We start from the raw sequence: 11921 nt of genomic DNA, 5'->3' as shown, positions 1-11921 counted from the left end.
CTCTTTGATGTCCCGGATCCGTGATATAAACCAGGTTCACTACATTGCAAAGTGTTATTCAGGTTTACTCGACACACATCTTGCCTCTTCGAGGCTCAAACTCAGGATGGTCTGCTGCAGACCACCGACAGTTGCAATATATATGTATATATATATATAAATATTTTGTTACAATGGGGTGCGTTTATTTAAAGATGAATTGATGAAAAGGGGCCGCGCCGACACCGAGCCGCTGAAAAGACAAGCGCACTTCGTTCTCCTCTGCATCCGTTCTTCCTGTAGCTTTAGTGTAACACTCCTCCCTTCACAGACGAAGCCCGCTGGGCGAGTAACTGTTACGTCCACTCAGAGTCACGGGGATGACAGCATTTCAGGCGGGCGAGGTGAACAAGCTGCGTCTTCTTAGACCAGTAACCATTAGAGACGATTTGTGATGACGAAAGGCCCGGTGTAACGAGCCAGAAACTTCAGGCACAGGCTGCGCTTGCGAACTGGTGTCCAAAGCCAAACTGTATCCCCTTTGTCGTATGACACATTCTTATGGCGTGAATCGTAGCTCATCTTGGAGTAGTCCTGGAATGCCAACGTATGGAGCTGAGCTGTGCAGCATGCTTCCTCAGCACAGCAGAGAGTCTGGGCAATAGAAGAGTCCGCATGAGGAGTAAAAGGTAGAATGGTGTCAAGGAAGCTGCCGGGTGGTCCGACATAAAGAAGACAGAAAGGACTGTAGCCGTTAGTTTCATGCTTTGCAGTGTTGTAGGCGTATGTGATTAAAGGCAAGATATCATCCCAAGTTTTGTGCCTGGAATCAACGTACAGCGAAAGCATATTGGTCAAAGTTTTGTTAGTGTGCTTGACGAAACCATTTGTCTGTGGGTGATATGGGGTCTTAGCACATGCCTGGGGTAGTTGGAGAAGTATGGGAGAGGCCTTTGCCCTGCGGTGGGCATATCCAGGCTGATGATGATGATATGGGGTCATATGGCGAAATTGGCAAGCACGGAGACGCAACAGCTCTTTGACTATGTCAGCCATGAACTGGCGACCACGATCGCTCACAATAACACGGCGGGGTCTATAACGCAGTATAACGGAGGACAGGAGAAAGCTCGAAACATCAAGAGCCATGGCCATTGGCATTGCTGCGGTTTCAGTATAACGCGTCAGATGGTCGACGAAGACTATAATCCAACGGTTGTCGTTTGTTGAGCGCGGAAAAGGGCCGAGAAGGTCCAGTCCAAACATTTCGAAAGGAAATGATGGTGGCTCCACAGGGTCAAGGAGTCCAACTGGAGCAGTATTAGGGCGCTTGAATTGCTGGCACTTGTTACAACTGGCCACATACTTTTTTATATCCCATCGCATACTAGTCCAGTAGAATCAGCACTGAATGCGGTGGTATGTTCTGGTGAAACCTAGGTGCCCAGCGGTCGAATCATCGTGTATAGCGTGGAGTATGTGGGTTCGCCAATGTATGAAAGCATCTAACCCTACAGCTAGAATAGAACTGGCAGAACTTTCGAAGTTAATCAACAAGCGTAAGACAGCTGACATAAGGAAGTATAATATGGATAGAATTGAACATGCTCTCAGGAATGGAGGAAGCCTAAAAACAGTGAAGAAGAAACTAGGAATTGGCAAGAATCAGATGCATGCGTTAAGAGACAAAGCCGGCAAAATCATTACGAATATGGATGAGATAGTTCAAGTGGCTGAGGAGTTCTATAGAGATTTATACAGTACCAGCGGCACCCACGACGATAATGGAAGAGAAAATAGTCTAGAGGAATTCGAAATACCGAAGGTAACACCGGAAGAAGTAAAGAAAGCCTTAGGAAATATGCAAAGGGGGAAGGCAGCTGGGGAGGATCAGGTAACAGCAGATTTGTTGAAGGATGGTGGACAGATTGTTCTAGAGAAACTGGCCACCCTGTATACGCAATGCCTCATGACCTCGAGCGTACCGGAATCATGGAAGAACGCTAACATAATCCTAATCCATAAGAAAGGGGACGCCAAAGACTTGAAAAATTATAGACCGATCAGCTTACTGTCCGTTGCCTACAAAGCATTTACTAAGGTAATTGCAAATAGAATCAGGAACACCTTAGACTTCTGTCAACCAAAGGACCAGGCAGGATTCCGTAAAGGCTACTCAACAATAGACCATATCCACACTATCAATCAAGTGATAGAGAAATGTGCAGAATATAACCAACCCTTATATATAGCTTTCATTGATTACGAGAAAGCGTTTGATTCAGTCGAAACCTCAGCAGTCATGGAGGCATTAAGGAATCAGGGTGTAGATGAGCCATATGTAAAAATACTGGAAGATATCTATAGCGGCTCCACAGCCACCGTAGTCCTCCATAAAGCAAGCAACAAAATCCCAATAAAGAAAGGCGTCAGGCAGGGAGATACGATATCTCCAATGCTATTCACAGCATGTTTACAGGAGGTATTCAGAGACCTGGATTGGGAAGAATTGGGGATAAATGTTAATGGAGAATACCTTAGTAACTTGCGATTCGCTGATGATATTGCCTTGCTTAGTAACTCAGGGGACCAATTGCAATGTATGCTCACTGACCTGGAGAGGCAAAGCAGAAGAGTGGGTCTAAAAATTAATCTGCAGAAAACTAAAGTAATGCTTAACAGTCTCGGGAGAGAACAGCAATTTACAATAGGCAGCGAGGCACTGGAAGTCGTAAGGGAATACATCTACTTAGGGCAGGTAGTGACGGCGGATCCGGATCATGAGACGGAAATAATCAGAAGAATAAGAATGGGCTGGGGTGCGTTTGGCAGGCATTCCCAAATCATGAACAGCAGGTTGCCATTATCCCTCAAGAGAAAAGTATATAATAGCTGTGTCTTACCAGTACTCACCTACGGGGCAGAAACCTGGAGGCTTACGAAAAGGGTTCTACTCAAATTGAGGACGGCACAACGAGCTATGGAAAGAAGAATGATAGGTGTAACGTTAAGGGATAAGAAAAGAGCAGATTGGGTGAGGGAACAAACGCGAGTTAATGACATCTTAGTTGAAATCAAGAAAAAGAAATGGGCATGGGCAGGACATGTAATGAGGAGGGAAGATAACCGATGGTCATTAAGGGTTACGGACTGGATCCCAAGGGAAGGGAAGCGTAGCAGGGGGCGGCAGAAAGTTAGGTGGGCGGATGAGATTAAGAAGTTTGCAGGCACGGCATGGCCACAATTAGTACATGACCGGGGTTGTTGGAGAAGCATGGGAGAGGCCTTTGCCCTGCAGTGGGCGCAACCAGGCTGATGATGATGATGATGATGATGATGTGGGTTCTCAAATTCTTAGGGACCACTAAGAGGAGGCGGGCGCCATCAGCTGCATAATTTTTCTTGTAGAGCAGGCCATCTTGGGTGACAAAACCATTTTTACTTGGTAGTTGAGCAGCTGAGGCGAAGAGGGCATCGAGGCTGCGTTCGTCACACTGCCTTCTTTCCAGAAAGTGGCCAGGTCGGGAAAAAGATTGTCGTCAATGGCAGCCAGAAACGGATCGAAATTGTTGGCGTCACATGCACTTCTTGGTAGAGGGAGCCTCGAAAGACAGTCGGCGTCCACATGATGTCGGCCACTCTTGTAACGGACTGCGAAGTCAAATTCATGCAAACGTAGCACCCATCGAGCAAGGCGGCCAGACGGGTCGCGGAGACCAACCAACCAAAATAGTGAATGGGGATCAGTAACGATCGTGAAGCGGCACCCATAGAGATATGGGCGGAACTTCTGGACTGCAAAGATGACAGCGAGACACTTTTGCTCAGTGACAGTGGAATTCTGTTCGGCCTTGCTCAACGAATAGCTGGCGTAGGCAATGGCATGCTCGGCTTCACCAAAATGCTGGACGAGGACGGCGCCGAGGCCGATTCCACTCGCGTCGGTGTGCAATTCTGTTGTGGCAGAGGGGTCAAAATGGTGAAGTATGGGTCCGGAAGAGAGCAGCAACATTAGTTGACGAACTGAGGAATCATAATCTGCTGTCCAGGTGAAAGGGTTATCCTTGCGCAGCAACGAAGTGGGAGGGTAGGCAGTACCAGCAAAATTGGGCGCAAAATGTCGGGAGTACAAGTAAAGACCCAAGAAGCTCCTCAGCTTGCGTTGTGACTGCAGTTGTTTAAAGCCGCTAACTCCAGCGACCTTCTGTGGGTCTGGTCACCTCCCCCCCCCCCCCCCCTATTTGTCTACTAGATGTCCAAGTACTAGCGCCTCTCGTTGGCCAAGGTGACATTTCTTGGAGTTGAGGGTAAGGGCAGCTTGCTCAAGGCACGTGAGAACAATGTCCAGTCAATGGTTGTGCTCCACAATAGTGCAGCCAAAAATGACGACGTCGTCTAGATAACATAAACAAACCTCCCATTTCAGGCCGCGCAGTACCATGTCCGTAAACCTTTCAAATGTTGCAGGTGCATAGCACAAGCCAAACGGCATGACGTTGAGAGAGAGAGAGAGAATGTTGAAAAGTGTGTCTCAGGGTGGTGATACCATGGCTTTGAAACGTGCTCATGCAATACACAAGCAAAAAACACAAATTTTATGGAAACTAGATTAGCACAATTTACAGACATGTCAGTTTCGATGCACAAAACCACCAATGTTTGTGCACATGAATCAAGGGTAACACAATAGCCATGCACACTTTTTACTATGTAACCGTCATTAAATTTGCAAGATTGCCATGCATATGTACAAATAACTAAGGCTATTCACAGCGATTCTACTGGCAGTGCTTTAAACATGGCAATTATATCCAAAAGTGTGCAGAAGGCCCCAACATGTTCGTGCAATGCACACAGTACGTATGCCCCCCCCCCCCCCCCCCTCATAATGTACAGTCAACGGCAAAGGTTTATGGGATGCGGTTTCCCCTTCAAATGTGAATTCCTGTGCTGTTAAGGCATGACACTTCGTATTTAATGAATCACTGTGTAGGTGGCGAAGGCTACTACATGTTGGAACATTTAATTCGAGGCCGTGTGACCACGCTTCGCGAGAATACAGCTTTTTGGCAGATCCTGCGTCCCGTAAACTTTTGCGGTTGACTGTACCCCACTGACGTACAAGGGCTGTCTGCAGGACATGTGTAAAGCGCGGCCTGACATGCAATGGACGTCCACTGTACGTATTGAGCACATGGCACTCGATGCCTGTAGGATATCGACCGGACGTGCGGGCGGTCATAGGCTTATCTCTGTTGCAGAGCATGATCGAATTGCCATTTCTGCACAAGTACTGCAGTTAATTGCTGTTTTCGTTTAGCGATAACAGCGCCTGTGAATCTCGCGCGATACGCTACAGCTCTGGAATGTTAATTGACAAGGGAAGCCTGCAATACTAACTTTCCGCGGAAAGAAAAGTAAAAGAGAAAATGAACAAGAATGATTAGGAAAAAACAAATGAGAAACACCTGCTGGTGCTAGTCATCCAGGAATCCTTGCAACAGCAGGGACAGCCGCCCATCGCTCAACGAACGCTGCGTCGGCTACTGCGCATTGTTCTTTTCCGTTATGCGATAAACAGGCTCGTGATCGCAACTCGCGAGTTTCGGATCAGGTGTTGAACGTCGATTCCAGAGACCGTCGGTGTTGTGGACAATTCGATATCCGAGACAGTCGTGGAATGCGCGGCTTTGGTTATCTTCAAGGAGGGGTACTGCTGGTCATGGACATTTTCAAGATTATTTATAAAAACAAAACATCGCTTGTCTCGCCCCCACTTTCCTGCGTTCTTTCTTGTAGACCTAGCGGTTTTTCCCGTATTCACTTTCTTTGATCTGCCGCCTGTGCCCTTTCCATAACATCATTTTGTTTCCACCCCTGTCCGAGTTTCCCATGAAGATGCGCGCGTTCAAGAAATATTGTTGCGGGCAGAATTAAGCCCTTCGCGACAAACTTCCCAGTCAGCACCACCTTCCCCCGAGTTGTTTGGCCGTGCAAGTGAGAATTGTCTCGTTTTCCTTTTCTTGGCACCACCAGCACCACTTAGTAGACATGTATGCGGCTGCTTCGCACAACTTGGCTAGCTGCCCTGTTCCGGAACGGAACGCAACCCCGTGAACCTGCGCATGACCGTTCAAGCGCCGCAGATCTATACATTGTGGAGCCTTTACTTCCTGGTTGCTTATTGACATGCTTTCGTACGAACCAAATTCTATGACAGCACGGTTTGACGCCCGTCTGCCCAGCGGGGCATGCTGACCGAGTGCCTGTACCAAGCTCGTTGGTGTACGCGCGAACCAACTTGAGCGCATTCGTATGCCGTAGTACTGGTCGTACCGGCCGCAGAAGCAAGGGCGAATCGAGCATAAACACTGCAGGGAGTATGACGTGATCTCTAATTTCGAACCGGAAAAAAGGCGCCCGTTCCTACCCACGCAGAGAGTCAAATCGCTAAAAATGAAACGGTGTTTCTTAGTGGACCCATTATTATTGCCACGTTGCTATTTCGTACTTCTGTCGTCTCAAACAGAAAAGCGCTGCTATCACAAACGATAAAACACTGAAACGACGTTTGTATGTTTATATTCATAGATTCAAGCACTTCATTCACACTGCTTAGAATATTTGAGTAATTCAGTGCTTTTGAATTTATGTTTTCACACATATAAAGTTTGATTCTTGTTTCACATATGTGTGTGCACTTTTGACCACAAGCGATTACAGCGCCAGAATAAAAATTTCACCCCACGCTTTTCCCTTCGCGCACCCACTGAGATAGGACAAAACAACTCTCATCGTTCCCCATTTCCGCTCTTCCTGGAAACAACCAAGAACGTGACGACACGGATCACGTGAACCATATGACATCATGCTTAGCGAATCACATTGCCTCTACATGATGTCAGACGGAAGTGACGTCTCCGAACACATCTCGGTGAGTCACCAGTTTATAAAGGCGATGTGGGGGGGAATTTGCGCGTGACTCACACCCGTGTCGGTCCGAGGAGCATCGCAGTGTCCGTGTTTTTTTCGGGGTGCACGAGCAAAGCGCGGCCCGCTGGAAGGAGTTGTGCGCGCAGCGAGGGGCGCGGTCGACCGCGATGGAGACCACTTTCTACGAGGACAGTAGCGGAGGAAACAGCGCGCGCCCAACGATGCATCAGCCAGCACAGCAACAGCAGCAGCAGCAGCTGTCGAGGCGCGAGGAGTTGAGCTCGCGCAAGCGGAGCATGACCCTGGACTTGAACAGCGCGGGGAGACCCGAGCGCAGCAAGCAGGCCCGTTGCTCGGGCCTGCTCACCTCTCCGGACTTGAACATGCTGCAGCTGGCGTCGCCGGAGCTCGAGCGGCTCATCATCGCTCACAACGGACTGGTGACCACGCCGACGCCGACACCGACCACGCTGTTCTCGCGGACCGCCACCGAGGAACAGGAGCAGTACGCGCGCGGTTTCGTCGACGCGCTCGCTCAGCTTCACCAGCAGCAGCAAGCGCCTCAACAGCAGCCACCTGCGCTCCAGCAGCACACCACGTCGGGCCCCGACATGTCCGACTCGGGCGCCTCGACCTCCAACGACAGTTTCATCCTGCCTTCGTCGTCCGAGCACTCGGCAACGGGCGGCGACGTGAAAGACGAGCCCCAGACGGTGCCTCGGCTGGGCGCCACGCCGCCGCTGTCGCCCATCGACATGCGCGACCAAGAGAGGATTAAGCTGGAACGGAAGAGGTTGAGGAACCGAATCGCGGCATCAAAGTGCCGTAAGCGAAAGCTCGAGCGCATCTCGCGGCTCGAGGAGAAAGTGAACGCGCTCAAGAGCGAGAACGCCGAGCTTGGCTCCATGGTGAGCCTGCTTCGCGACCAGGTGTGCCGGCTCAAGCAGGAGGTGATGACGCACGTCAAGCAGGGCTGTCAGATCATGGTGTCGTCGTACGCGCCCTAGGACGCGCGCGTACTTGGACCCGGACTTGAGAGACTCGGTGTTCGCGCCGTGTGTACATACATGGACTGATGAATCTCGCTATCGCCCCTCCTTCATCGTCACCACCACCGCCCCGAACAACCACCGATCGAGAGCTTGGACGCTTCGTGTGCCGCCTGCGAAACGGTGCGCGTTTCGGGCGTTGTCCAATAAAACGCCATTGTGTAAAGCGAAGTGGTTGTCGCCCCCGCTCCTTGTTTTTTCCCCTCCGTCGGCCGCCGCCGCCGCTTTCGGAGCCATGTGACGCGAGCGCGGCTTGGCTTTCTCTTTGTGCCGCGCTCGGCCCTGCGTCGCTTGTGTGTTTGCTGCGCCGCACGCCCCAAGGTCGCGCGGTTTTGCCTGTTTTTGCTCTTTGTGTCGCGCGAGTGCGCAGCGCGCGCGACCCGTTGCGTCTTGCGAAACGATTGAAAGGGGGAGAGGGAGGAGCCTCTCTCTGTGTGCAATTGGTTTCGTTTGTACATCGCGGTTTGCTGAATTCTGCGAATTAGCGGGGCCACGGGATTGCGAAAGTAGCCCTGCCGTTCTCGTAATGCCAGTGCCTCCCGAGGCAACACGTACACAGTACATTTAGTACAGGCCGCGCAGAGTCTATAATATTTTGCTCGAACTTCCGCTGTGATGTGTTTATCAGGGGCGTGGTTTAGCGTCCGCGGTGCCATTAGCTCGTATGGATACGATACAATGGTCCGTGTGTTTCGGGGATACTTAGGTAAAATTACACTGGGGCTGAAAACGCTGATTTTTGGAAATTTTGCGCCAGGATCGGGGAATTGAAATCATTCCGGCGCTTTCTCTAGAGCTTGTCACCACCTAGTTTACTTAACTGCGATTTCTCGTACGTATGGGCGTGCTTAACGAAATCGCTGTAGAAGACCTCGCCCGTACAATCGCGTCGTTCGGTTAGTTGAACTCTGCACCTATCTCCGTTTCCCCCCCACATTACGAGCTGCGCTATCGCCAACCTATACATATCGCCGAGTTCATCGTAGGCGTTATCGCTTAAAAAATTGCTTGGCTCGCACAGATACGGTATCGCTCGTACGGTTGAAGATTATGGAGTTATGCAAGCCCGCTACGCTACATCAAGCAAAGCCTCCGAAGCAGTACGTCGAGCGCTCAGAGGAAAAGTGTGATAACAAAGAGGCGTTGGTCGGTACCCACAATCTCGCTTCCCGACAATGCCCCCGCCCCCGTTAGATTATCTTCTCCGTCACTACCCTGGGGATAGTGTCTTAGAATAGATCTAACTCTGCAATCTGAAAAAGGACAACCTCCTCGTGGTCATAAGAACATGGAGCGATAGTGGCGCGCCCATTCGGCTTTTCAAAAAAAAAAAAAAAATGCGGACGTAGTTCTAAAAAAAGAAAAAACATTTCGTGACCCAGAGGGCAGCCGACTTCCAGGTTTTCGGAGTCTCCCTACTCCTTGCACGTACTCCTTGCTGTGAAATTGCAGCGGTTCGTGTTATCTTCCGGAGTCCCCGTTTAAAAATGACTTTAAAAAAAACTTGTTTTACTCAGATATATTATGTTGAGTTCCTAGAAGAGGTAAGGCAGGCTGTTTGGTAAGTGTTAGGCTGTTTGGTAAGTGTTACAGGAAATTGTTTCAGGCTCTTACACGGCCGGATTCTTTTTTTTTCTAGGGTTTAGAGCGTTTGGACCTTGACACACACACACACAACGTCTAACACGCGAAGTCGGTACTCCTTTATTGCAGTGACCTCTTTTACTGCTGCTATGTCGAATCGCTCATGGACATTTTGCTGCAGTGCACACATGACGCAGACTATCAAGCATGGACGCAACATGAACGTGGTAAAGCTCGGGTAGGGTGGCTAGAATCCACCCTAGCTCGGGCAAGCCCCCTCTCCCCCTTCCCCAACATTAAACCGGATGTTGGGTTGCCTGGCCTTGCCCGCCATCTGTGCGCAGTTCTGAACTTGTCGCTTTCACACTATGATGCAATGGGCTTTCTCGCTTGGCTGTGATTCACCCTTCTCCGGGCGCCGATAAAGAACGCATAGGGAGCGCACATGTTACAAGTGATGTGGGGCAAAGGAGCCGCTTCCGTCATTTGGATAACTCGTACTCTTGACGGGATCGCAAAGTTGTGTAACTATTCTATACATTAACTTTTATTATTGCTTGTTTTCTTTTTCCTTATTGCTCAAGTCATCCGAGGTCTTTCTCTTCCGTTGTCCTTTACCCTCTGAAGTAACACGCAGACCCATTGACACGCGCAAAACTATCAGTTTTTTTTCGATAAGGCGCGAACGTAAAAGCCAACAGAAAGCCGCTTCTACGTTTTATGTAAATGATTTGCTAGGCGAATTTAGGACCATTTTGGGCAACGATAAGCGGCAGGGATAACGGGAGCCCGTCGTTCTTCGAACGCACGCGCCATTTCGAATAATATGGTTCAGGACAACATTCATTTGGGCTAGATGGTGCATACGATTGAAGATTATGAAGTTATGTAAGCCCGCTACGCTACACCAAGCAAAGCCTCCCAAGCAGTACGTTGAGCGCTCAGAGGAAGAGTGATAACAAAGAGGCGTTGGTCGGTACCCACAATTTCGCTTCCCGACAATAACCGGAATAACCGAAATTTCGAAGCATCGGGTCGTTTTCGACTTGCTTTCGACACTTGCTGATCTATTTTCTTGAGTGAGTGAAAAGTATCGCATTCAAGTCTAAAAGCATCACCTGTCATTTATCGCATCAACTCGACACCAACGCTGATTTCCCTAATCAAATTTTGCATGTAATACGCAAAAAGGCTCTCATAAGATAGCTGCTAGACCGATTTGGATGAAATTTGTTGCATTTGTGAGAGGACGTTGAATTCTAGCGACCGTCTTTTTTTAATGTTGCCAGAAATTGAAAAGCTTCGAAAAACAAAAATCAGAAATCCGCAACTGTGCACTAAAAACGGGTATCGCAGTTTAAAGAACTGCGTCTGTTTGAACATCTAAAACGGACAAACTTGATATATGAATTTACAGCTCACAAGACAATCTTGCAATGTTCGCGAGGGTTTTGCAATATCTTACTCACAAGTTAGCGATACACTTCAGACGGGTTTAAAATACACCAATTTGTGTCCGCTTCAGATGTGTTACTAGGCGCGGCTTACAGAATTGTGATATCGTTTTTATTTAGTTACTAAGTTGTAAACTGGATAGTTGTGTTTTCTAACGTTTCAATAATTGGTATTTGTGAAATTGACGGGGCATAAATGGAAAATCCGCTTCTTACAGTATACACAGCATTTTAACTTTGTTTCGACTGCAATAACTCTAATGCAATTCGGTGCAGTTGATGCCGAGCTAAATGGTTTCTCCTTTCTCGTGCATTTAGGAGATCCCGAGCTAAAAGCTTTCGCTTAAATTTCTTTTTAACCCTGTTTAACATTTCTTTAACGAGGTTGTGGGTCGGGCTCCCACAAGTGGCAAGTTGTTTTAACGCGATAGCGTTAAGGAGCTCGTGTCGCAGAAAAGCCGGTGTCGTCGGCGTCGGCGTTTGCGGCGTTGACCGTGAGCGATAAATCACGGCAGGCGCTTCATAAATAAAAAGCAACTTCCAAGATTGGCCCGGTGGGAATCGAACCAGGGTCTCCGGAGTGTGAGACGGAGACGCTACCACTCAGCCACGAGTTCGATGCTTGCAAGCGGTGCAAACGCGCCTCTAGTGAATGCGCTGTTGCCTTCGAAACGAGCCGTGGAAAGTTATACTGCGGTGTATATCGGTAATTATGAACATGTAACGTACAGAAGTCACAATTACACGAGTTGCGAAGTGCGTTTCCGCTGCATTTCTTCTGCGCTTTCCGCACACGCAGAGCCATCTTGCGGCAAACACAGAAGACCCCCTCCTCTCAATGTACGGCGCTGCCCCGACAGGAGGCGCGCCGCGCGCGCATTGGGACCGCTGCCAGGCGCGTCGCGGGACTCCCTCTCCCCTG

The 11921-nt window shown here is 49.2% G+C and overlaps 1 protein-coding gene across 1 annotated transcript; it reads left to right on the top strand.

Annotated features, from left to right (window-relative positions):
- Positions 1-6934: 6934 nt before the first annotated feature.
- On the top strand, positions 6935-8132 carry LOC139049508 (transcription factor Jun-like). Its single transcript, XM_070525038.1, has one exon. It carries the CDS (start codon positions 7080-7082, stop codon positions 7917-7919), a length of 840 nt encoding a protein of 279 aa, XP_070381139.1. The 5' UTR covers positions 6935-7079; the 3' UTR covers positions 7920-8132.
- The last annotated feature ends 3789 nt before the right edge of the window (positions 8133-11921 follow it).

Source organism: Dermacentor albipictus, chromosome 9 (genome assembly GCF_038994185.2).
Source record: "Dermacentor albipictus isolate Rhodes 1998 colony chromosome 9, USDA_Dalb.pri_finalv2, whole genome shotgun sequence".
NCBI classification, from domain to species: domain Eukaryota; kingdom Metazoa; phylum Arthropoda; class Arachnida; order Ixodida; family Ixodidae; genus Dermacentor; species Dermacentor albipictus.
Note: the sequence above shows the minus strand (reverse complement) of the source record. Positions and strands in the feature narration are given on the sequence as shown.

Excerpts from the sequence above, each read along its gene's own strand:
- LOC139049508 (XM_070525038.1), top strand. The coding sequence starts at position 7,080 with ATGGAGACCACTTTCTACGAGGACAGTAGCGGAGGAAACAGCGCGCGC.